General features: G+C 36.8%; 3 protein-coding genes across 3 annotated transcripts; 1 reads left to right on the plus strand and 2 right to left on the minus strand.

Moving 5' to 3' along the window:
- LOC109225361 lies at positions 362-5,833 on the plus strand. Its single transcript, XM_019389998.1, has 4 exons — positions 362-1,157; positions 1,697-1,884; positions 4,977-5,048; positions 5,133-5,833. The coding sequence occupies exons 1-4, from the start codon at positions 488-490 to the stop codon at positions 5,511-5,513; spliced, it is 1,311 nt and encodes a 436-aa protein (XP_019245543.1). The 5' UTR covers positions 362-487; the 3' UTR covers positions 5,514-5,833.
- Positions 7,682-10,445, minus strand: LOC109225369. Its single transcript, XM_019390009.1, has 3 exons — positions 9,710-10,445; positions 8,687-8,982; positions 7,682-8,126 (listed from the first exon to the last, which is right to left on the minus strand). Exons 1-2 carry the CDS (start codon positions 10,289-10,291, stop codon positions 8,689-8,691), a joined length of 876 nt encoding a protein of 291 aa, XP_019245554.1. The 5' UTR covers positions 10,292-10,445; the 3' UTR covers positions 7,682-8,126; positions 8,687-8,688.
- Positions 21,271-23,229, minus strand: LOC109235459. The gene is made up of 2 exons (XM_019401578.1): positions 22,225-23,229; positions 21,271-21,458 (listed from the first exon to the last, which is right to left on the minus strand). The coding sequence occupies exons 1-2, from the start codon at positions 22,817-22,819 to the stop codon at positions 21,271-21,273; spliced, it is 783 nt and encodes a 260-aa protein (XP_019257123.1). The 5' UTR covers positions 22,820-23,229.

Genomic DNA, 27,813 nt, shown 5'->3' on the forward strand with positions numbered 1-27,813 from the left:
TGATTGCATAAAAAATGGTAGTAAAACATTAGATTGATAGTATTAAGCTTAAATATTCACATAACTTTAAAAAATTTATATAATATTATTTAATGGGAAATAAGACAAAAAATGACAATAGGCATTAGCAATACATGAATAAAAAACATTTAAAATTAAAAATACCCTTGGATACTTACATAAGCATTTTTATGATTATTTTTCTAATAATTTATATATTATTATTCACCTTATAAGTTCTGCTGCATTTTAATTTCTGTGGACCTATTAGATGAACCAAATTAAATAACCTCACAGGAAAGCAAAGAAAATAAATAAATAAATAAAATAAGGCAGAGATGTTTTCATCTATAAATTGGGAAAGGTAATCCACTCCACAGTCTCAACTCCTCTGCCTCTCCACTCCACAGACCCTCCAAAAACCCTTGTCGCCGTCCACGGCGGCGCACTTCTCATTTCTTCCTCATCCCTCGGTGAACCACCACCGATGGCATCTACACCGGCATCAGAACTCTCCGATGGACCAGTACTCAGCGTGATCAACAAGCGCCTCCGTGCTCTTCGCAAGAAATACAACCGCATTGTCCAAATGGAAGAATCTCTATCCAAAGGCAAAACCCTCAACAAAGAACAAGAGGAAACTTTCCGCTCCAAATCCGCTGTTCTCGCCGGCATTGACGAGCTCGAGAAGCTTCGTCAGCCACTCGCTGCAGCCGTCGCTGAAGAAATCAACCTCGCCGTTGAACAACAACGCCAAGTTCCTCCGTCAGAATCCGCCGCCGATACGCCTATTGATGATTCTAACATCAAAGGAGAATGTGTTGAGGATTTACTTAATCTGTTGTACTTTGGTAGCATGTTTGACGTGAAGTCGTTGCAGCAGAGTGATTTAACCGCGACGATGCTGACGAGGACTATGGAGAGGGCGTGTTGTTTGAGCTACGACTGTATGCCGGAGGATGAATCGACTGACGACGTGATGGATCTGTTAGGCGATAGAGATTTGGATTTGATTTCGATGCTTAGCGGTTTGCTTGTTTCACGCCCTGTTAACTCTCCCTTGTCACACAAGCACGCTCTTCAGAAATGTACTGAGCATGCTAAGCTATGGCTTTCGAAGTCTGATCAGCCCATCGAACCCAATTCCGATGCTACTTGTGAGTGTCATTTTTCTTCTCAGATAAAATTGTTTGTTTACTTTGTCGGGAATCGGAAACAGCCTCTTTGCCCTTCTAGGGGTAGGGGTAAGGCTAGACCCCAAGGTACTGGGTTTGTTGCTGTTGTTGTTGTTGTTGTTGTTACTTTGTCGGGAGTGGATATAGAGGATGCATATTAGCTCGAGCCCCACTTGTTTGGGATTGAGGTTTAACCAGTTTTAACAATGAGCTAACTGTGCTTCTAAAAATATGGGTTCAAAAAATTAATATTTTGTTGAAATTTTGTTTTACACACACATGTTCCATGTCAGTACTAAGGTTACATCCGCCACTGGAGTTGTTGTTATTGTTATCCTGGCATTGACATTTTTAATTTGCCAGGGAATGGATATAGAGATTCTTATTGTGGACCCTAACTGGTTTAAAACGAATTTTACTTGTTGCTGTTTTATGGAAATTTACGTTTTAGGAAGACATGTCAAGACTTTAGGGCAGTCTTTGATAGATGATTTTAACTGGTTATGTCCCTTTTCTTGCAGATGCGGGGCTGAGATCAAAGCTGGACAAGATCATTGGTTCACTATATTTTACCACAGACCCTGTTAAAGTGGAGGCAACTGCTGGTAAATATGGGTCTTATCCTGTGCCAGTAGAAGAGCATGTGGAGGTTGTGCCTGTCGACGTACCACTGCAAGCGGAAAATCCAAATGTGCAGTATGAGCAGAAGGTAAATGCTTATAGAAGTAAAGCATCTATAGCTTATTTGCTATATTTAAGGTCTGAAAGACATCTTGCAAGGTTGCCTTGATAATATGATTGATTGTTGGATGCACACGAGTTTTGCTTGTTTATGTTTTTGTGTTTGAATGCAAAGCTTTACCTCATTGATATTTCTGTTATATCCCTTGTTTGAAGATTGGTGTATATAACGTAATTGCTGCGCTATTGTTAAGGCCTTATGAAGCTTCTGATTAAGTTGGTGTCTACCTTGCAATTCTTCTACATATTGCTAAATAACTGAACTTCAAAAGCACAAGCCTCCATCGCACATTTCCTTTAAAGGAACTGAGATGTTCATATGGTTTGGCTTGTTGGTCTTTAACTTGTTAGATTTTGCATGTGTCCTGGCCTCTAGGTTAGGTGATGAGGCTTTTCCCTTTATTTTTTTGGGGGTGGGGGTTGTACATCTCAGTAGATTTCGCTTTTGTTATTCTTAAAACAATAATACATGTTTTCCTTGTTCGTTTTTTTGTGTCATAAAGAGCTCATAATTTCTCATACATTGGTCTTTCCGCACTTTCTTGTTGTGGTCTTAATATATTGAATAAGATGTTCTTTGCTATAAAGCTGTTCTAAATACGATTGTTGATAGCTTCAGTTACCTCTCTGCCAAAGTTCTACACAATACTGGGGAGGTAGAAAACGAAACCCAGAAGAGTAGCCCCTTTGCTTCCTCTTTCTCCAACATCATAAAGGAAGCTTTAATTCCTCTCTGCTCTTGCTTTCCTCTTTCTCCAACATAACTGAAATTGCCGTCAAGACTATCCCCTATTTAAAGGCCAAAACAAGGAAAATAAAAAGAAAAAAGTAGCTCAACTTCATTGTGCCAATGTTGAATCTGTATATGTTTTGAGGGCAGTTACAATTCCATTCAGAAGATCAAAGCCAACAGTATATTTTCGTTTTATTTTTGGCGTAGATTGGAGCTTTTAAATGAAGCTAAGTATGTGGTAGAGCTACTAGAACCCCTATAGCTTTAGAAAGGGACATATTTGTGCTTCAGTGTTTTGCTTCACTGTACAGATTTCTAGCACAATCTTTGTGCTGTTAGGAATACAACTTTACGATTCTCATAAAAAGAAAAAATTAGATCTTCCTCTTTTTGGTACTGGTATGCAGAACAATAGAGGCAGAGACCTCTTCGTTCTTGGTTGCTCAAAATGGATGATATAGTATCTTTGAAAGGCGTGAGAGTGCTTATGTCGTTTTAGTTATCTAATCCGTTGTATTATCAATACACGTATTATTCCACATATTATCCTGCGTAAAATAATACATAGATTTCTGAATAATTTATGCAAGTACTTTTTATACGGAAAAGAAACTGTAACCAAACAATGTATTGTTAATGTTGAGTTCTATACCAAGATTATTTTATCCTATACATCAAGAATCTGTTTAGTCTAGTTAGAGACATATATGCCAGTGGAGGAATTAAATGTGAGACTTATAGCTGCACCAGTTTTAGAGAATGCCTAGTTTCCTAAAAAGACAGTATTTAGTATCGACGTGAAATGCTCCCTAAAGAAGTGGAATAGATGGAGAGGATTCATACAGCAAACCAATTAGTTTTGAATTGAGTCATAGTTGTTTGTTCGATCGATATATTGCTAATGAGTCGAATCTGAAAAGGCCTGAAAACCTGGTCAAAGATAGATTTGCATTTTTGTCTTTATATCCTGAACCCTCTTTGCTTCAATTCTGAGCACTTTCTGTGCAGGCCAAGCTATATACCGGTGAGAGTGTGAGCAAGAATTTTGTGTAAAAAAAGAGCTTATTAACCTTGGTCCTGAGTTATCCTACCTTTCCTCACCTTTTTACATCATTTTCTGGCTTTGTATTCTTAGACTCTTTGGCAACCTAAGCTAGATTTTAATGTTTTCACTGAAACTATTTGATTTAACGTATGTAAAAGGAGAAGCTATTTATTTTCTCACAATAATCTTTTATCCTTAATTTGTAGCCGTAGAAAAAATTGACTTACATCTGCTTAAAATAAAACGTGAGAACTCTTTTCCATATATGTGTTGCTTCTGATTGTTCAATCATTTGATAATCAGAGTCATTCTTTGATAAATGATAACTATGAGTCAGACTCAAGTTTCAGTGTAGTCACTACTTTTGGCATCTGAAGTGTGTAAATCCTGTTTTCTTATTAAAATCTATTCTTTTAATTTACCTGGCTTTGAAAAGGGGACTACATTGTGGGGGTGTGCATTCGAATCGGTTTATCGATAAATCGAATCGATTATTTGTTATCGGTTTATTGATTTATCGATTTCGAAATTTTCCTTATCGAGTTATCGATTTCGATTTCGATTTTGTCCTCTTCGGTTTATCGGTTTATCGATAAACCGATAAGAAATACTAAATTTTTTTTTTTTTTTTTTTTTTTTTTTTACCCTTATTCTATAATACCCTTTCCTTTACCCTAAGTCCCTAACCCTATTATTTCATCTACCACATTTAAGGAATGATCATACTTAAAGCCCAAGGGAATGAAGTTCAAATTAATGAAAAATAGAATTAGCCGTGATGATGTATTTTTTTTTATACCGTTGGAGTGTTGGTGGCAAACATTTGATCCCTTACTTTAGTTTCGTTGCATGTGCTTGTTGACACAATTTTTATGTTATAAAAGGTGTTCGTCTTATTTTAGCTTCTTTTGGTCCATATTAGTTAGGCGTGTTTATAGCGATATACTTTCCGTGGAATCCCGCAAATTTTCTTATTGGTGTAATCGATAACCGAATCGATAAGCCCCAAAAATCGATAAATCGAAATCGAAAAAATCGAAACCTTATTGAAACGATAACGATAAGCATATGTACAAATCGATAATCGATAAGTAATTATCGACAAGGGTCAAAATCGAATCGATAAATCGAATGCACACCCCTACTACATTGTGTGCATTTACAGGGAATTGAATATGTATAGAAGTTTTTCTATAGCACTTCTCGTCTGATATCATTGTTGTTCAGCGGTCCATGCTTTCCTTCATGTTATCATTCAACTGTGAACATTAACTGTTTTCAGGAGGAAGATGCTGCAAGTTCTCAAGCAGTTGAAAGTAACGAAATTCACGCTAGCAATGTGGAACTGCAGCAGGTATTCTTGACCTTTCTAAGAGAATTGAAGTTTAGTGGTTGGACCCGCCATATGTAACATCTGTTCTTTTTATACACTTTGTAGGGGGAGCAGGGTGACAACATTTCTGAACAATTTGCTGAACCAGAAGAAGTCACACCTGATGCTGAAGGTGTTGATAATTTGAAGGATGCAGATTTCAATCGGCAACAATCTGTTCCCCAGAGGTCTTATCAGAGCTACAGGGGTAGTCGTGGTGGGGGTGGGGGTGGCCGTCGTGGAAACTCCAATGGCCGCGGAGGACGTGGCAGGGGAGGGTCCTACCAGAACGGCCGCAGTCAATACTATGACCAATCTGGTAATTACCACCAGAGGAACCATTTTAATAACTATAGGGGAAGGGGTGGCAGGGGTACAGGTGGTGGCGGGAGTTACAATCATTATGCTTCAGGTGATCATGCAGGCAGTTTCTCTGCTGAAGTATGACCATGTTTAGGTGGTTATACAATTTCTTTTGCTAGCTTCGTGGAGGTGGTCAAGCTGTTTCCCTTTACATGGAATCACAAAAGTGTTTTCTGCTTGCTTGTGCATCATCCTGGAACGCTTTTTGTAGCTGAAAGAATTGGGAAATCTTATTACCTAAAAAAGAACTGGGAAATCTTATTGTCAATTTGAGAAAGAATAGAGCCATTGTAGCTTCTTCAAAGATCATTACTTGCAGATCGTTTTTGGTTCTGAACGTTCTTAGCATTTGCTAGTTTTATCTTGCGGCTTCTGATATTAAATGTGAAGGTGCTATTTGCTGATGACTGTGCTAAGTTTAGGCGGGAGGTGATAATTATATAAAGCACAACTGAATGTTAATCCACATAAGAAAATTTAATTGCTTTGGTAAATGTTTTTAACTGCAATTATTATGCTTGGCGGTTCAGAGCTTTGGTGTAGTGGTAAGAATGCAAAAACGTGATGTGTGGAGTAGACGCATGTCACGAGTTTGGATTGTAATTAAAAGCTTAGTATTAACCGGGGAAGAGTAGATGAATAGCTCTATTATCTATAGTAAGTTTTTAGGCTGTCTTTTTGGTGATTTTAAAAATTATTATGCTTTGCAATGATTCTTGATATCATTGAATCATGTCATACATATGAACTTACTTCTTTTTTTTCGGGTATTTTTAAGGGGTAAGATTGTTTTACCAAAGAATTGTTGTGACAACTTTTCGCCAGTGGCAAAGCTAGGAATTTCTCCAAGGGTGTTCAAATTTAAAAAAAAGTGAAAAACATTTTCAACAAAGGGTGTTCAATGTGTTATATACTTTTAAAATGTAATATTTTGCCTATGTACACAGTGCAATTTTTCGACGAAGGGTGGTCAAATGTAATATTTTGCCTATGTACATAGTGTAATTTTTCGACGAAGTTGACCACCCTTATCACCATGTGGCTTCGCCACTGCTTTTCGCCCGATACACACTTTTCCATTGGAAAATTTATTCACGTCCGCTGCTTATATTTCCTTTTCCGTTAGTGCTCAAAGTTCGCTTGTTTGCAACAATCCAGTAGAATCTCACTAGAGGGGTTTGGGGAGGGTAGTCCCTCGGCTCAAGAAAACGAAATGAGACAATAGATCCGTAGCAATAACAGAAATCAGAAAAATAATATCAACATCGTAAGAAATAACAAATAAATTGAAGGGCAATAACACAATACTATGAAAAATGAAAAAAAGAAGAAGTGTGAACACAACATATGCCGCTAGCATCCTAGACAAAGCACTATTAGACTAGCTGGTACAAAGAGGAAAAACGCTCAACTACCCTCTAACCTATAACCCTAATACTCGACCTCCACACCTTCGCTTGTATATTTGAGTAAAACTTTCCTGAACTGATTGGTTGCACTGAATATTTTCATGCCTCAACTGATTGGTTGCATCCAAAATGAGTCTAGTGTTTGATTACAGAATCAAGTGCTTTGTCAGTGAGCCCCCACGAGCCAGAAGATCAACCAGTCAAACCCGAGTCGTAAAAATAGACTAAATTGTGAAAAATAATCATAATCATGTAATAAAAATGTATTTAGTGGACACATTTTATTTGAGAATGCATGTTAATTAAGCATAATCATATAACAAAAATCAAGTTAGCTTCTGTTCTTGCTGATATTGCATGTTAGTTGCTGTAGTTGGGCAAAACCATCTCAAGCATATCTATTTGAGCCTCTTACAACTGGCTGTTGCCTTCGATAGCTGTTATGATTTAACAAACCGCGGCGACAATTTGGCAAATAAACAGCTATCCAATTTTGTTGTCCGTGATTTCAGCTTTTAGACTAATGATTCCTTAATAGCGAAGGTGAATTTTAGTCAAAAAGATGTTCATTTCCACATGAGAGCGGTAAAGACCATTTTCATTGGCAGCGATGTGGATCATAATATTACTATCTTCTTTTCTATGTAAATTCCAGAAATGTTAATGATATAAAAAAGTAGATCAATATATAATCTTTGAATGACTAATTTGAGTCTCTTTTGCTTCTACGGTAGTTTTAAGCTGATCCTCGAAGTCTAATAAAAGATCACCATCTTATTAGAGAAGGGGAACCAAATTAGCCAAAGTATATATAAGCCAATGTTCCATAAGTTGCTTTTGCAGTCTTTTGGAGGGCAAAAGTAACACATGTATGCAATCCCTTCAAGACAATCAAGAGAAAGTGGTAAACTTGGATCTCAATGATAAAGAATTTACAGCCAAACAATAGAAAACTCTAGCTACAAAATTCAGTTCAAGAAACAATGCCACCCACCCCCTCTGAAAAGGGAGAAAAAAATTAAAAGAATCTCCCTTCTTCCACCTATTCTCCTTCATTTTTCATTATTCAGTGCAAGGATATAGTATATATCTGCCAAACTAACTAATTTAGTGACAACTATCTTTCAACTCCCTTCACAAAACAATATATGTACATGCTTTATAACCACTGAGGACTGAATAGGTTGATGAACCAAAATGCTAGAAAGATGATGTTCTGTTGCACCAATTATAGTGCCCTCCAAATTGCTCTACATTGGCATCCTTGCATTTGGAAAATCTCCTGCTACTGATACACGAAAACAAAGTTTAGAGATACGTCGAAAGATCAATGGTAATATAATCAGCACACTTTATGCTAAAGCTAATTAACTAGATTGATGAGCACGAATAGAATTGCAGTTAATTGTACAAGCAACATGAAGTAAAGGCACCACAAAGACAAAAATAGTTGTCAGAGTGAACAAATTGCGAATCCTACTATACTAAGCTTCAATAAGTTCAGAATTCAATAATACTAATAGCATGTACAGGGGAAGGAAGGTACAAACAGCTGCTCTTAAGAAGAAGTATAGAAGGAAGAAGACTCGTTAAGAATGAAATAAGGCGGAAAGAATGTCATTGTTCAGTGACAGAACAAAATTGCTATCTTAAAACTTGATCCTGATGCTACTTATTGACAATGTAATATTGCAAAATAGCTTATGCTTATTATCATCCATGTCACAACAGAAGGCATATTGACATGCCTAATCAGCCCGGTTAATCACAGTAGACAGAGATAGGAACCAGCATCCTCAACGCATAGATTATAAATTTCACAAATTCAAGATAAGTTAAAATTCTCACCTTTAGATGAGGCCAGATGGTACAACAATGACATCCATATTTGCATTGTTGGGAGGAAGCTGCAGACGAAGAGGGTAAAGCTTCCCATTCAAAGGACTCTTAGTACACACAGTAATGTCCTCAAGCCCAGTTTCTTCCTCCAATGTCTTCGTCAGCTCCTCAACGCTATTTCCCTTGAAAGGTATGCAAAGCCCCTCCACTCCCTCATTGATTTCTCCATATTCGTCGACAATATGATAATAAATCAGCCTCCCATCTCCAAACTTCATCAATGAACTAGCCAAAAACTCTCCTGACTGCCAAGAAAAATAGGAGGCTTCAATATCATAACGAAATAGAGAACCTCAAACTCTCCTAAAAGACAACTTATAGTATGTTACCAATGTAACAAAATGAATACTGAAGATTCATATAACCGACCCTAACTAATTCAGTAGGCCTAGTAGTAGCAATTGTTGATTACTCCTACCATTTTGTATGGTACTTTCACTTACAAAGAGTCAATTTGACTTAGTTTTCAGAGCTAGATTAAACTATTCATTTCTTGAAAAATTGATATACTGATTTTTGAAAATTACTCTAAGTTGTAAACTGTCAAATTCTGCCATTTAGAACACAAGTTCATTCGATCCGAAAAGATTCTTTTTCAATATTCTAACTTTCCTTTGACTCTCCTATCTCCTACGTTGTCTTTAGATTAAAATTCCCTATCAATTAAAGCCACTTCGTGAGCCAAGGAGATCTCTCATCATCTTTTTTAAATTAAGTCACCGATCTCATATCTATAACCAGGTTTCAAAATGGTGAAAGGAACTCGTCGCAAAATGTTGGTTACAAAAGTTAACATTGGGTTCTAAATTAACAATTTGTATATAGTTAATGAATTTTAAGACAAATAGAGGGTTTGGACCAAAGCTACAAGGTTCGATCAAACCCGTAACAAGCACTGTGGCTCCGCCCCTGACAATAACCACCAAAATATCCATGAACTTCAACATCGAAGTTAGAGATAAATAACAATACCTCTTGTCTAGAAAAGCTGGCCGGAGATGCTGAGGAAACAATTGATGGTGAACTAGATTCAGAAGCAGCAACCGATTCCTCGTGAGGAATCAATGGTGGAGGAGGCTTAGGAGCAGGAGAATGAACCAAGATTTCAACCACATCAACATCCCACAAAACCCAATCTTGAGTTGAAGTACGATGAGGTATATTATGTGTAACTGAATTTCTCCAAGGTGGAATACTATCATTAGCTCTCAAGAACTGACCATATCTTGTTTTAAGCTTCACTTGATTCCCTTCTCTAATGGGTTCCCATTCAACTGAAGAATCAAGTCTTCTTGGCAGAGTTTGTAACACTTTCCTCCCCGTCATCCCTAAAAGAAATCTCTGGTTAGAAGCAGTAAGGTACTTGCCATAAAAACTCTTGAGACGTATGATATTTTTTTCAGAATTGTTGTTGATGAATTCTACTGTCCACGTTGCATTTTTGGATGCACCATCTCGATCTTGGATTACTGTTTCTTCATCTTCTTCTGCTGTTAAGTATTTGTCGTGGTAACTTCTTAGGCGTACTGCTTTAGCCTTGTAAAAGAGGTCCATTGCTGTTTTTTTGGTCACAGGAATACTCTGTTATAAAAGTTTTATAACAAGGTTAGTTGTTGAACAAATGTTTCTGGAATACGATATAATGATTAGAGGATTAATAAGAGAGTTGAAAATGGTGACAATTGGGTTGATGTTATAATATTTTTCAGTATTTATAGTCTAATATAGCAAGTTGATATAGTATAAAAGATTGGTGTTTGAATAATTCAAGGGTATGAGAGTTGACAGGCGGCGCCAGCCATGAAAATTGGTAGTTAAGCAATTGCGACACGGATAATCCAACCGCGTGATTAAATTAAGGTTTGTCATGTGAGTAAAATCTTATGACTTTTTCAGCTGTCATGTTTCTGTTTTGGGGCCTTGTGACAGAAATAACTGGACCCCATTAGTTAAACATATGAATCATGTGAATATGATTATAATTCTTTTGAAATTCATGGTCTTAAATATATTTTGTTTACTTTTACTTATTTATTATTTCTTCCGGTTCACAATAAGTGTCCAATTTATTTTTTTATTTTGGTTCAAAATAAGTGTCCAGTTATGTAATCAAGAAAGAATTCAATTTGTTTTTACAAAATAACCCCTATGTACATATCCCTAAAAAGTTTTCTTACTCCTCACATTAAATATTTAATTAGGGGTAGTTTAGTCATAGTAGGTATTTTTGTATAGAATTTAGTATTTCCTTAATGGGCGTGCTAAAAGTAAATTGGACACTTATTGTGAACCGGAGGGAGTATATTAAAAATATATTTTTATTTTTATTTTTAATTTTAATTTTAGCAAATCAAGAGAAAATTAATTTTTTTCTTCTTATTTTACACTTATTATTAACTACTCATTCCATTAGAAAAAACCTCTTCTCTTTGCATTTTTTCTCTCTCTAGAATGAAAACCTCCCCTCAGTGAGAACTGACCATAGGAAGGAAATCGAAAGCTGTAGCAGGCGAGAAACAATGGCAGAACAACACTACTAATGGAGGAAAGGAAACTGTACCCCAATTCACAGATGCGAAGAAAACAAAAAGCATAAATGTGCTACAAGGAATCATTCCGCTGGATCTAGCGAAAGGAATAATGGATCAAACTCCAAATCAGTGCAAATTGCCAAATAGAAGTGAGAACAGTAACATGCAAAGCAGCGGGAAGAGTTCATGGGACAATGTGGTTGAGGAAGAAGCAATGGCGGAAGAAGAGGCAGGGGAACTGCAACAAAATGGCAAGTCATGGAGCAAGGTAGTTGGTCCAATTCCTCAAACTGAAGGAATTGAATGGAGTAATGTGGAAATGACACAACAGAATGTGAAGATCACAATTGAAGACATACAGGAAGAGGTCGAGTACTGGAAAACTGCTGTGATCTGCTATGTGCTGGGATCCAATCCCCCGCTAGCAGTTATGGAGGGATATTTCAAAAGAATTAGGGGAAATAGAGGAATTGACAAAGTTGCAGTAGTGAATAAAGGTGTGTTCCTTGTTAGATTTCAATCAGAAAATGCAAAAAATAGAACAGTTGAGGAAGGAGTCCAAATGTTTGATAAAAAGCCAATAGTGATCAAGCCTTGGAAGCAGGATATAGATATGAAGAAGGAGACTATTGACAGGATTCCAATATGGATTAGACTCATTGGACTGGATATTAAATACTGGGGAAAGAGTGCTTTAACAAAAATTGCAGGCATGGTGGGGAAACCACTGAAGGCAGATAGTGCTACTTCACAGAAGGAAAGGCTCACATTTGCTAGGATACTTGTTGAGGTATCAATTAATCAACAGTATCCTTCAATGATTATGTTTGAAAATGAATATGGGAAGATCATAGAGCAACAAGTAGTGTACGAATGAAAACTTGTGCATTGTCCTACCTGCAATAATTTTGGCCATGAACAAGATGATTGTAGGAGGAATATGAAAAAGGAGGAAGCAAAGGAGTATCCAAAACAACAACAAGATGAATAGAAAATGGAGGATAAAGGAGAGCAGAATAAAGGGAGCAATGATAAATCAGATAATGTAAAGAACAAAGAAAAGGAGATTGAAGGGATGATGCAGCAAAAGAGGAAAGGGAAAAGCAATACAATCATGAGAGCAAAGGAGATGACTCTATCATTAGGGAACACATATACAGTATTAGCAAAGAACATAGATGAAAATACCAAAGGAAATGGAAGTGAAGCAAGCTCATCTAACCCTGGAGATAAGCATGCTAGTAAGGGCCATGACACTGAAAGGGTGGGGGCAACCCCCTACCTAATGGATAATATTGGATGCTTGAATGTAAGGGGCCTAAATAGGGCAGCTAAGCAGAAAGAAGTCAACCTATTTCTGCACAATGTTAAGGCTGAACTATTTGGGCTCCTGGAGACAAAGATTAAGAGAACAAAGGCTCAACAAGCCTCTCTTAATCTTTGTAATGGGTGGTCATTCAATACAAACCTGCATAAACATCCTAGGGGTAGGATTTGGTTATTATGGAAGCCCCACATCTATGAGGTTGATATAATAACAGTAAATGCACAAATGATTCACTGTCAAGTAAAGCATAGAGGAAGGAATGAGAGGATGCACATAACAGTGGTGTATGGCTTTAATGATCAGGCCCTTAGAAGAGACGTATGGTAGGAGTTAAGTAAAATCCATAGTCAAGTTCAAGGCCCATGGAGTGTAATGGGGGATTTCAATTGTGTATTACTTAAGGAGGAAAGGCTAGGGAGCCCTGTTACAGTAGCTGAAATAAGAGACTTTAAGAGCTGTGTAGAGAAGTGTGACCTACATGAGCTAAAGTCTACTGGTGCTTATTTCACCTAGAATAACAAACAAGAAGGGGATGACAAGGTAATGAGTAAGATAGATAGAGTTCTTGTTAACAGTGCTTGGGTAACAAACCTCCTGGCTTCCACGGTACATTATATGGAAGAAGGGTTGTATGATCATTGCCCTGCTATTATTAGCTGGGAGAAGGGAAAGAATAAGAAGGAGAAGCAGTTCAAATACTTCAATATGTGGAGTATGGCACCAGAATTCTCAGAGAAAGTAGAGGGAAGCTGGCAAGTAAAGATAACAGGATGTAAGCAGTACCAACTAGTGGGGAAGATGAACAAACTAAAAAGAGTATTAGGGATGATCAATAAGAACAGGTTTAGTGAAGTGGAAAAGAAAGCAGACCAAGCAAAGCAGGAACTTACAGACTGTCAAGCTAGAATTCAGGCAAATCCTAGGGATCATGAACTACACAAAAAAGAGAAGGAGCTAGCAAGGGATTATAGCAGATGGGAAGAAGCAAGATACCAGTACTTAAGGCAGAAGAGCAAAATAACTTGGGCAGAACAAGGGGACCATAACACAAGATACTTCCACAACAGCATTAAAGCAAGGAGAAACAACAATAGAATCTTCTCTATAAAGGATGCTGATGGAGTTAATGTTACAGAAATGGAAAAAGTAGCTACCACCTTCATAGAATTCTATACATCCCTACTAGGCACAAGTAAGGATGATAGAGTTCATGTGTGTAGTTACTTAGTGAAGTAGGGAGCTGTGGTGAATGAAGAAGACAGGAAAATGCTAGAGGAACCCTACTCAGAGAAGGATGTAAAGCAAGCTCTATGGGCAATAGCATGGGATAAGAGCCCTGGTCCAGATGGCTATGGCAGCCAATTTTTCAAAGACAGTTGGAATATAACAGGAGGAGATGTCACAGCAGCAGTATTAGAATTCTTCAAGACTCAGAAGCTGTTGAAAGTGATAAATAACACAGTTATAACACTCATTCCAAAAGGGACACATGCTGATTCAGTAGGGGACTATAGGCCAATAGCCTGTTGCAACACAATATACAAGGTGATATCAAAAATGTTATGTCAAAGACTAAAGAAGGTACTGCCTAAAATCATCTCAGAAAATCAGAGTGCTTTTGTAGAAGGGAGATCCATTGTTCAGAACATCCTAATATGTCAAGACTTAGTGAGACTTTATGATAGAAAGCACACTACAAAAAGTTGTCTTATAAAAATAGACCTTAAGAAGGCCTATGATTCAATTGAATGGGGATTTGTGGAAGAAATGCTATATGCACTGAATTTCCCATGCCAGTTCATAAGATGGGTTATGAAGTGCATCACAACCACTCAATATACTCTAGCAATCAATGGAGGCTTGTATGGTTGCATAAAAGGTAAAAGGGGACTGAGACAAGGGGATCCAGTATCCCCATTGCTGTTTGTGATCTGTATGGAGTATTTTACTCGTATCATGAGACTGGTGGCTACTCAAGAGGGATTTGCTTATCATACCAAATGTAAAGGGCTGCAGCTTAATCATCTATGCTTTGCAGATGATGTACTATTATTTTGTAAAGGGGAGTATCAAGCTATAGTCCTAATGTTAAGAGGACTACAAAGCTTCTCAAATGCATCAGGCCTAACCACAAATGCTGCTAAATCTAATGTCTTCAGTGCAAACATGGAGGACCAAAGTCTGCAGAATCTATGTGAACTGACAGGCTATAAGAGGGGATCACTACCATTTAGGTATCTTGGAGTACCTATCTCACCAAAGAAGCTGACAGCAATGGATTGTGAAGTCCTTGTGGACAAGATGACAATGAAAATTAAAAGTTGGGGGTCAAGAAACTTGTCATATGCAGGGAGAGTTCTTCTAGTGAATGCTGTGTTAATGCACATACACACCTATTGGGCATCTATCTTTGTTCTGCCTAAGAAAGTGATCAAGAATATCATAGGGGTATGTAGAAGTTTTCTATGGGATGGGAAAGTCTACTCCAATAAGCCATCACTAGTAGCATGGAATTTGGTATGCAGAACAAAAAGGCAAGGAGGCTTGGGGGTGAAGGATACTGCAATATGGAATGAAGCAGCCATAGCAAAATATGTATGGAATATAGCAGCTAAAACAGACAACTTGTGGGTGAGATGGGTAAACCATATCTATTTAAAAGGAAGAGACTGGTGGCAATACAAAGTACCTATAGATTGCAGTTGGTACTGGAGGAAAATATGCTCCACAAGAGATAAATTTGCTGGAGGGTACATACAAAATCACTGGCTAAAAGCTAATGGATTATATACTATTAAGAGTGGTTATGACTGGAAGAAAGGGACCAAGGAAGATTGGCCTTGGCGAGGATGGGTATGGAATCAATTGAACATGCCTAAACACAGTATGATATGCTGGCTGGTGGCACAAAACAGACTTATGACGAAGGAAAGGGTGTATAGATGGGCATCAGCCAAGACAGTTTGTGCGAGATATGTGGAAGTGCAGAAGAAACTACTAAACACCTATTCTTTGAATGTCCACTGGCGAGGAGATGTATAGAAGACTCACAGAGGTGGCTAAAAACTGAAATTAGAAACTTGGAGCTGCAGGGGCTGGGGAGAAGACTGACCAGGAAGATCAAAGGGAAAACATGCAGGGCTGTGGTGCTAGCAGTGCTATCAACAGCTGTGTATCACATATGGAAAGCTAGGAATACAGTATTATGGGAACACAAGGTGGTTCAACCTGGGCAGTTATTCAAACATATCAAACAAGAGTGCAAGTTAAGAGAAATGGAAGCCATAAGAAGAAGTCATACCAATAGTGAGAAAAAATGGATAGAAAACATCTTTAGAGAAAATGTATAGACTTACTGTAAATAAATGATAGATAGGACAATTAGAGAGCAGCATAATTGTAATTGAGATGTAAATTGACAATTGATATATAAAAGCTTTTTTGTTCGACCAAAAAAAACTACTCATTCCGTAAATCATTTCCCAAGACTTTTTAAAATGCTATCATCATTATGAGTGTTATGGTAAAATATGTACTTAATTTATTATTCTTAAGGAGCGTGCCAAGTTAATTGTGGATAAGTAAAAATGAACGGAGAGTATATTAAATATTTGTATTACTATATAAGCTTCTCATTGAGGCTAAATTAATATATTTAAGTTGAATTATTTTCAAATTTTAAAAAAAAAAATTATTCTTTTTAAAACAAGCTAAAAAGAAATGAAGTTGTGTTCTAATGTTGGGGCATTATAACATAAAAATTTGGCCCCATTGACCACCTCATCAAATTATTTTTGGAAGATTTAAAAAATTGAGTGAATTTTTATTTAAAGAAAAAAGTTACTTTTAAAAACGTAAACTGAGCTTTGCAAAGTTTTTCTGGAAACTCCAAACAAATAGAACCTTAATATTATCTCTTTTACAAGAAAAGCTCAAACGGCCCTTTTTGAAAATTTCAACTCAGGTTATACAAACTCTGATATAAACGTCCCTTACTGTTGAGCCATCTTTGTTGAATAAGAAAAAACTTGGGGAAAAGATAGTTGAACAAAAACAAGCTTTGTTTTAAACGACCAAGGCTTCTAATATCATAATTACTCCCTCCGTTCACTTTTACAACGTGTATATTAAAAATAGATTTTTATTTTTACTTGTCACTTTATATAAATCAAGAGAAAATATTTTTTTTTCTTGTTATACCCATTATATTTATTACTCATTTCAAATTAATTTTTCAAATCCAATAAAATATACATCAATTAATATGGGTATTATGGTAAATTATACGCTTCATTTATTATTTTTAAGGGGCATGAAAAATCAAAACGTGTCAAGTAAAAATGAAGTAGTTATTTACTTTCAAGGATAAGATCTAGCAGCCCTGCTGACTCATAGTCAAAGGTTTGACCTTCCAACTCATGAAATAGGTCAGTCCTGTTCTACATAAATGCTGTGGTTTACTGTAGACCTACTACGTATTATTTCATTTACACAACTTTTTATATTAATGGTAGAAAAAGCCAAAAAAAATTGTATTAGTGGAAGAACAAACCTCATGCTTCTAGTGGATTTCATTTTTTCAGAACTAGATGTAAGAAAAAAGAAGAAGAGGAATTAGGAAGCTCACTTGCAATTTGAACCTTCTAGATCTCTACCGTCTACCCAAAAGATCTACTCCCTTTCAGTTTACGTGAACCTATTTTCTTTTTGGTCCGTTCAAAAAAGAATGACCCTTTTTTAAATTTGGTAACAATTTAGCTTAAACTTACAATTCTACCCTTAATGAGAAGCTTTTATAACCGCACAAATACTCTGGGTCTCTTTTTGACTAGTTTAGGACCACAAATTCCAAAAGTCTTATTTTTTCTTAAACTCCGTATCCAGTCAAATATGTTCACATAAATTGAAACGGAAGGAATATATGATATTATGATGGCTGTGAAAAAAGTAGACAGAAAGGGCTTTGTTCGGTTCATGGGTTAATTGTTTTTCTTTTTTGTGTGTAGAATTTTGAGTTTCTCTTTCGTAGAAGAACATATTACTTATTTATCACATATCTAATTATATAAGTCCATCCTCAACTGATCGTTTGGTACGATAAATAAATAAAAATAATCATGAGATAAAAATATAGTATCATCTAATCCTTTGTTTGGTTACTATTTTTGGAATAAGTTATTCCAGAATTAAAATTTGTACCGGAATAACTTACACCTGCCGGAGAGTGGACTAGTAATCCTAGGATAAGTTGTCCCAGGATAAAGCAATAAAATTGACTATCTCAGGATTAACATAACATACCAAACACTCAATAAGAAATATTACTAGGATAATTAATCTTAACATAACTAGTTCCAGTATAATTAATCCCAACATAACTAATCCCGATATAACTTATCTTCGAACCAACGACATCATTGTTGCACTTTCTGTTAGCCCAGATACAGCTCAGGCCCAACAGTCACAGGCCCAATCTGCCAAGGGAAAGCAGAAGGCCCTTTTATAGTTTTACACTTTATATTTTATATTACATTTTATGCTTTATTACACATGTAAATATAAATAGAGAATACTGAGTAATACATTTTGGATTTTTGGTCAATTAAAAACTTGACCGACTCATTTTTCAGTCTCCTTCTTCTCTCAACCCTTCTAGGGTTTTCTTCTACTAACTTCCGCCATGACTATCGAGCTTCGACTCTAACATGGTATCAGAGCAGGAATATAGATTCTTCTCGTCATAACCTTTCTTCCGATGGTAGCCTCGTTTGAAATTGCTAAGGATCGTACCAGATCGTCGGTTTTCAGAATTCGTTCGTAGAAGTTTGGGGTTTCGCTCAAGTTTCACGGGTTTTCGACTTCTATTGAGAGAATCGTCGATAATCTTCAAAATACACGGTATTTTCTGCTGGATTTGCTCAACCTAGGGTTCATGGCTATACAAGACCTTACTTCTTCGGGTTCTTAGAAGAAGGACGGTATCTCTGCCACTCCTAATCACAAGTTTTGTTGTTTTTTATGTCGATGTTGCTTGCATGTACATGATTTGAGTTTGTTTCTGATAAATTCAACATGGTACCGTAATTTCTTAGTATCAAACTTAGTTTCTGGTGAAAATGGGGTCTGTAGTAGATGAAACTAATTCCTCTTCAACTTCCAACGGTTTTGTTCCCTTTTCCTTGGATCCTTCACATCCGTTCTATATCCATCCCTCAGATAATCCTGGAAGTCAATTGGTATTTTTTTCCATTTAATGGATATGGGTTTGTATTATGGCGTAACAATATGATTACTTCCCTTTCTGCAAAGAATAAACTCAGCCTACTAGATGGTAGAGTCAGTCAACCCACTCCTGAATCTCCTTATTATCCATATTGGGAAAGGTGCAATGATATGGTTAAAGCTTGGATAACCAATTCAGTATCTAGAGAAATAGCTGTTAGTGTAATGTGTTTTAAAACTGCTAAGGAAGTCTGGAAAGACATAAATGAAAGGTTTGGCCAATCAAATGGGTCTAAATACATTCAAATACAAAGAAAAATCAGCTCTACTAGTCAAGGCTCCTCTGATATAGCCTCCTATTTCACAAAGATGAGAAGTTTGTGGGATGAGCTGAATTCTTCATATGTAGGACCCACTTGCTCATGTGGCGCTTTGCCTAAATTCATAGAGGACCAACAATTATTTCAGTTCCTCAATGGTCTAAATGATTCATAACAACTGTTAAAAGTGCTATCATGTTAATGAACCCTCTCCCACCAATCAGCAAAACTTATAGTCTTTTACAACAAGATGAGAGTCAAAGGGAAGCTCACTCTACTGCTCCTAACCTATCTGGTGATGCAACTTCCTTTTTGGTGTCTCCTAGTCCTTCTAATACAAACAGAACTTTCAGTCAAAAAGTGAACTTTGAGGCCGGGAAAGCTGCTCCAAATGTCTCTTGCAAGTATTGCAAGAAGCCTGGCCACACTGTAGATAAGTGCTACAGACTTCATGGATTCCCTACTGATTTCAAGTTCACTAAAAGTAAGAGATATGCCTCCTGTGTTCAGACTGAAAGTCCATCCAACACTGCTGTTACTACTACTTCTCAGCAAGCCGAACCTTCAGCACATGGATTTACCAAGGAGCAGTATCAACACGTGCTGACTTTGTTCCAACAAGTTCAAATGTCAAACACTTCCACATCTGATGCCTCTAATGTGGATCAATCTGCCTTTGCACACTTTGCAGGTTTGTTTAGCAAGTATGCTGTAGATTCTGAGGCTTCTTATGTGTGTGCATCTTCCCATTTAGGTGTCAACCCTTGGATCTTAGATACATGGGCCACAAACCATATGACCCCACATAAACATCTTCTTTTCAATGTCCAACCATTAATCAAACCTTTCCTTGTTACTCTACCTAATGGATATAAAGCTAAAGTTGTGTCAACTGGATCTCTTTATCTTAGTCATGATATAATTTTACTTCATGTTCTTCTGGTGCCCTCTTTTCATTTCAATTTGATATCAGTTCATCAACTAGATTGTCAAGCACTCTTTACCAAATCTATTTGTTCTTTACAGGGCCCTTCTCTGAAGAGGCCACTGGAAATTGGTAAAGCTGCAGGCAAGCTATACTACCTCCATCCAGATGGTGATCTCTTTCCTGTTCCATCTGATTCTCTGAATATTTCTTCTAGTTGTTTGCCTAGTTCTATTTCTACTTCTAGTGTTTTACCTGCTTCTGCTTCAGTTGTATCTGATAAGTCAAGTCATGTTCTTACACATGCTAATGGTACTCCTGATTGTAATAAATCTTATTGCCATAATAAATTGGACTTGTTTTGGCATCAAAGGTTAGGGCACATGTCTTATCATAGAATGAAAACTATTCCCTTCTTATCTGATAAGGTGTCTTCTAAACAAAATTTCGTGTGTCCTCTAGCAAGACAACAGAGATTGCCTTTTCCTGAGAGTGTTATCCACACTTCTGCCCCTTTTCAACTAGTGCACATTGACATTTCGGGTGCATATAACACTAGAATTTACAATGGTTTCATATATTTTTTAACCTTAGTTGATGATTACACTAGAGCTACATGGACTCATCTCCTTTCCCGCAAGAGCAATGCTCTTTCTATCCTCAAAGCTTTTACTGTTATGGTTAAAGTCCATTTTAAATCTTATGTCCAAACTTTTAGGTCTGATAATGCATTTGAACTTGGTGGAAGTTCTGAAGCCACCAAGTTCTTCTCAAGCCAAGGCATCCTCCATCAGACCATTATTTCTCGCACCCCTCAACAAAATGGGGTAGTTGAAAGGAAACACAAACATTTATTTTAAAATCTCCAAAGCCCTTCTCTTTCAATCTAACCTTCCCCTCAAGTATTGTGGTGAATGTGTTATGACTGCCACTTACCTCATTAATAGACTTCCATCTGTTGTTTTAAAGGGTCTTTCTCCTTATGAAAAACTTCATGGTCTACCTCCACCTTATGATCATTTAAGGTCCTTTGGTTGTTTGTGTTTTGCTACTTCATCTAGAGTTGGCAGAGATAAATTCCAAGCTAGAGCTATTCCCTCTATATTTTTGGGGTACCCCTTTGGTAAAAAGGGTTACAAACTTCTTAACCTTAATACCCATTCCATTTTCTTTTCCAGGAATGTGGTCTTTCATGAACATGTATTTTCCTATAAGTCTGATCCACCTTCTACTTTTTCCTCCTCTTCCATGTCTGAATTTGTAGACTTTTCCTCCTCTTCTTCATCTTCCCCTACTCCTGCTATTTCCACATCTCCAGATTCCCATATTCCTTCACCTCCTTCTCCTTCTCCTTCTCCTACATCTGATTCTTCTCCTATTATTTCTTTTCCTCCACCTTTGAGAAAGTCAACCAGAACAGTCCATCAACCTTCTTATCTCAAGGATTATGTCTGTTCCTCTGTCTCTTCCTCTCATCCTCTTCCTTCCTCTTCCAAGATCTCTTATAACTTTCAACTGTTGCTAGTTATTTGGTGTTTGGGACTATTCCCATTCCTCTTCAATTACGCTGAATGGACGGACCAATACATGTGAGATTCATAAGTTTACATTGGGATAAGAGAGAGGCCTAAACAACTTAAAAAAAACCGCAATTCTCGACCTCATGAGTTAGTTTTTGACATTAAATTTAGATAAATTTGTGACAACATGCTAATAATTGGACTTATAATTATCTTTGTGTTGAATTTTATATTCTAATATTGTGAGAACACATTTAATGCAAGTAATAAGACACCTTCATATGTTAGTACCGAAAGATTTCTAATTATCTTGCTATAGTATTTTTATTTTGACATCGTATGAACATAATGAAAGACCCCTTCACGTGTTAATGTTGTTCCCTCTTTTATTATCAACGTTGGATCGCACGTACTTTGTCTTCATATTACATGTTATCATTACGGTTACTTGTCATGTTGGAGAAGAAAAAAGAGCTTTATTTTGTTCCTAATTACTTCATGTTAATAAACCACGATTGTACGTAACTTATAGACTCTACATAACCGTGATTTACGAAAGATTGTAGTAACTTTTATTGACTTCTAAGAAATCTTTTTTACTCTAAAGGAAAAAAAAAACTTAAATTGACATAATTAAGAAACATACCTTTGCTATCTTTGGCGAGGAAGAGAAGCTTGAACGTGTACTCATGACCGGAGATCCCATATCCAAGCCGGAAAGTTCATCGGAAACCGACGAAAAGCTCGAAACCATCGATAAATAATCCGTCAACATTTCATTTTCCGGTATATCAACAGTTTCCACGTTCCATAAAATCCAATTATGTGTAGACGCAGTGTGAGGACTATCATGTGTGACAGAATTTCTCCAAGGTGGTGTCCCTCCATTTGCACGTAAATATCTTCCACCAAAAGCCTTTAACTTCACTTGAAATCCATCCCTTATTGGTTCCCATTCAATTCTCAAGTCGTTCGTATTTTCAGGTGAAGTCTGAGTAACCTTGTTTCCCGTCATGCCAAGAAGAAATGCAATATCAGAAGCCAAGAGGTACTTGCCATGACAACTCTTGAGTTTGATAAGGTGGTTGCTTCCTTCGACAAGTTCCACCAGCCACCGTGATTTTTTCGACGAGCCGTTGCGGCTCTGACGAGTGTTTTCTTGATCATCATCTGCAACTAGGTACTTGTCCAGATGACTCTTGAATCTTACAGCCTTGGCTTTGCGGAATATATCCATTACTTTGTTAATAAAATGGTGATGGTGTGTATGGAAGAGAGAAATGAATAAAGCAAAGTGAGACTAATTAATAAATCAAGAAAAAATAAACCAAGTGATGTACAACTTATAAGGGGAAAGATAATATTTGTTTGATAGTTTCTTGTATTGTTGGAAAAGTGATTAAGATAGCTAGAAAAAGACGATCATTGGACTTTTATAGAATATGTGATTAAAATTTGTGGCGTGTGATTGTTAAATATATATTATAGTATAAATTTGGTTTGGTGTTTATGTGGATCATAGGCCATGTCCCATGTGTGAGGGCACCAAAAGGGTGGAAATTAATTGCGAAGTGTGAAAAGAAATTAATTAAGAATCAGAACTCAGAAGCAGTGGAAGGAAGACTTGCTCTTTTTATAGGAGTAACAATTTTTCATCAATGGAAGGAAGACTTTTTTTAATCAGCAGAAGGAAGATTATATAGAAGAGAAATTGTTGAATTATGTTAACGATGAAATTACAAGGAGGCTATCGTTGTCAACATCACGTAGTAATAAGCAGGCGAAAGATTGTTAACGCGTTCAATTAAGGCCTATAATTTTCCCCATATTTGCCTTTCATTCATATAAGCTGAAACTTCTATGAAATTCTACGTTAATTAGTACTAGTGATAGTGGTTATTTGATTTGAATATGATATTGTCATCGTAGGAAAATATTTGCACAAAATTATACTCCTTCCGCTTCAATTTGTCAAAGTTCGATTATAAATTCTCGTTAATCATGACTTTTATATATATATATATATATAGAGGAACCAAGCTATCTACCGCTTTTAACTATGTTTACGTAAGCTCGTGCATAGATTTATCTTTCATTTCGACATGTCTTCACTCAGGATTGCTTAGAGCCCCCTTACATTAATAGGTACTCCCAAGGGCATCGATTGCATGCCCTAGGTGTATTCGGCTCAATGCTTTTAGTATAAGATTGGGCTGATTGAGATTAATTGCAATTCGATTAAGAGAACGAAGGATAATTATATACTTTGTAGTTTGACATAGCACAAAGTTTCATAAAAAAGAAAAACTTTTGAAATTTGTGATTTTAAATATTTCATATATTTGGTGTAGCTATAAAACTTTTGAAATTTATGATTTTAAAAATATCATAACATATATGTGGATATAAAAACATTTTATTAAGAAAAAATTAAATATGTCATTCTTTTTGAAACAGGCTAATAAAAAATATAGTATGAAAATGGGGTGACAGGTATTAATAGTCCATGGTTAAGTAATAAAAAGCTAATATGCAAAAAAAATATCATGCATTTATTGACTTATTAATACTTTTCCTCATTTTGTGTAGTTTTAAATACCAGATATTTACCACGTATTTTACTATAGTCTCATGGCCAGATCCTTATTCGTATTTTGAAAACAGAGAACATAGTTTAATAAAGTTAATTTGTAAAATGAGACTTAATTTCCGAAAATCAAATGAACACGAAAAACAGAAAATAAAACAAAGTGCTTTCTCGGAACCCATAATTCATTTGTATTTTGCCGTGCTGACATATTTAACGTGTTTTGTTCTTAGCTATTTTTGGTAAACTTATCATATTTTGGTCTATCTATGTAGTCTAGCTGTGCTAGGACCCATATTTTGTAAACTTTTTTGGTCTGTCTGTTGATAAAAGAAGTTTGTTGGAATAGTAGCAAGAGTTGCGTACAAGTAGTCGTTTTAGATGTTTTCTTTCTTTATTGTTGAATTTTGTCTCTTCGTTTGACCTTTTTTCCCTCATTCGTAAAACATCAAGATGAGTCCTTCAATTTCCTAGCAATTTGATACCCCATATGTTTTGGAAAGGTTGGCACATTTCAAAAGTTTTACAGTAACACAATGTTATGGCTTATTTAAGATTACATATCTTAGAAGTCTTATCTTCTTTATTAAAGTTTGTGCCAAATCAAATTAAACAATCTTTTTGAAACGAGGACGGGTGTAGCTTTTTCTCATTCATAAGAAGTTGCTTGTCCTTCAAATAGGGAGGGGAGGGAGGGGCGTTGACAAATTCTTTTACTTTGACCAAATTTGCTAGTAGTTTGAAAGGGGAAGAATTCGCTCTTTTTAATCTTTACTTTTCCAGATTGAACGATGGTATCACCAAAAGGTAAACAAACAATAAGCCGTCATGTATTCTCCAGAAGGATTTGAAAACTACGTATTTATATATAATGAGACAACACTTCCCTATTTGGCATATTGTGAAGGGAAGTAATCTAGTAATTGATTAGTTAAATTACGCACACTAACATATGTAAAAGTACATAACATAAGTCCCTCATATTTGTACTGATAGCCGACTCTATATTAGTGAAGAGAATTTAAATTTCCCTTCACTAGTATACTATGTTGAGTTGCATGCTATGGTTTCATCAGTTACTAAGTTTTTCATTGTGCTCGATCGAGTCCTTGACTCGACCTTCTGTGATGACCCGATAGGTCATCTTATGTTTTAGAACCTAATTCCGTATTTCGAAGCCTTAAATATCTTATTTTAATCTTTCTCGATTTGCGTACGTGGTCCGGGTGTTTTTCCGGAAGGCTTATATGTTAAAAACAAGAATTTTTTTCCTTTAAAATTCATTTGAGTTGACTTCGGTCAACGTTTTGAACAAACAGACCGGATCCGTATTTTGACGGTCCCGGTGGGTCCGTATCGTAATTTGAGACCTGGGCGTATGCCTGAATCGAATTCGGAGATCCCTAACTCGAGTTATTAATTTTGTTGAAAATTGAAAGTCTGAAAGTTTAATGATTTTTAAGAATTGACTGATGTTTGATCTTGTTGATACCGGGTCCGTATTTTGGTTCCGGAACGCGGCACAGGTCCATTATTATATTTATGACTTGTCGATCAAATTTGGTGAGAAACGGAGTTGGTTTGATGTGATTTGGATGTTCGGTTGTGAAAATATAATTTTTAAAATTTTCTTGAAAATTTCATTTTAGTTCTAGGTGTGATTTTGGCGTATTGATCGCGCGAGCAGGTTCGTATGATATTTTTGGACTTATGTGCATGTTTGGTTTGGAGCCCCGAAGGCTCGGCTGAGTTTCGGATACGCTACAAAGTGATTTGTACTTAGAAAATCATAGCTGGTGTAGCAGATCTGCAGACTTCACATTTCCGAGGTCTGGATGCGAGCCTCGCATTAGTGAAGGGACCATCACAATTGCGAGTAGTGGGCTGGGTGGAACTTTTCGCATTTGCGAAAACAGGGGTCGCAATTGCGATCCCCTTAGGTTCGCATTTGCGAACAATTTGTCCGCATTTGCAATGGAAGCAGAAATGTTTGAGGCTTCGCAATTGCGAAGGTGCAGCTGTGTAAAAGTTGAGTTAGACGGGATTTTTCTCTCTTTCATCAAATTTTCAAAACCTAGAACCCTAGAGGCGATTTTTCCAAGACCCTTTCTTCCCCAAATCATTGGTAAGTGATTCTAACCCATTTTCTTTCAATCTTTCATCACATTTCCTAAGATTTCAACCTAAAATCTAGTGTTTTCATGGTAAAAATTGGGGGTTTGGGTAGGATTAGGGATTTTTGAGAAATTGATATTTAGACCTCAAATTGAGGTCCGAGTTCAAAATAAATTACATAACCGGACTCGGGGGGTGAACGTTAATCGGGTTAAGGTCCGAACTTCGGGCTGGGACCAAGCGGGCCCGAGAGTTGACTTTTGTTGACTTTTTCAATAATGACCTAAATTGAATCTTTTGAAATCGTGGGTGATTCCTAAGGCTTATTTTGAATCGTTTAGTTGGTAATTTGCTAGATATTGTTGGTTCGGAGGCTTGTATGAAAGGCAAAGATGTAGTTGAGCTTTGAGTGGTCTTTGGAGCGAGGTAAGTGTTGTGTCTAACCTTGACTTGACGGAATTAGGAACCCTCGAACTATGTGCTATGTGATTCTCATGTGAGCGGCGTATATGCGAGGTGACGAGTGCCTATACGCCGCCGAATTATCTGTTTTCCCTGATTTTTCATATTTTCTTGATTATTTTCTTCCCTGCTTTAGCTGTTATGTGCCCTAAATGCTTTCCATGCTCAATTGCTATCTGTTAATCAATATTTTCTCCTGTTAATGACGTTAGCTCTTTTCATAGTTTCATGATTCCCTGCTAATTGCTTAACAGGACTTATTTGCACTTTCTCACTTTCAATTACTGGATTGGTCTCGCTGTGTAGTTTTACTTGTGTAGATTCCTATATTGTACAAGGTTTCCTCTTTGGTTCAGTTTGGTATTTATTGATCGTAAAGGGTTTTGTGGCTTGAACTGTTCATTTGACTATGTTTATTGAGTATTTGGTACTGATATGGTGGGATCGGGCTACACGCCGCAGCATGTATAATAAGGGTGGATTCGTACTGTACGGTAGGATCGGGTTGCGCGCCGCAACATATTTATATATTATCTCTGTTGTTGATGCTATTACAGTGAAATAAGGGAGGAATCTATGTTGTACGGTGGGACCAGGTTGCGCCCCCCCTTAATCTATATGTTTCCATTTCTTGAGCTGTGTTTGATTTTCAGTATTCTCATTTGAAATACTAAGGACTAGTAACTTCTGGACGACACGGGTTTACTTCTTGAAGTTGTAGTTATTATTTTCAATTGACTGTTCTATCCTGTTTCGTATTTCCATTTTCTGTCATTGTTATATACTGCGTACATGTTGTAGTATAGGTGACCCGCCTTAGCCTCGTCACTACTTCGTCGAGGTTAGGCTCGGCACTTACAGAGTACATAGGGTCAGTTGTACTCATACTAAACTCTGCACTTCTTGTGCAGATTTTTGAGTCGGTCCCAGTAGCGGTTATCAGTGAGCTCGGATCGGACAGTGTACAGAGACTTGAGGTACAGCTGCTCAACGCTCGCAGTTCCTGGAGTCCCCTTCTCTTCCTTTATTTAGATGTGTATTTTCATTAAGACGACTCTATATTTATT

This window comes from Nicotiana attenuata, chromosome 1 (assembly GCF_001879085.1).
Source record: "Nicotiana attenuata strain UT chromosome 1, NIATTr2, whole genome shotgun sequence".
Classification (NCBI taxonomy): domain Eukaryota; kingdom Viridiplantae; phylum Streptophyta; class Magnoliopsida; order Solanales; family Solanaceae; genus Nicotiana; species Nicotiana attenuata.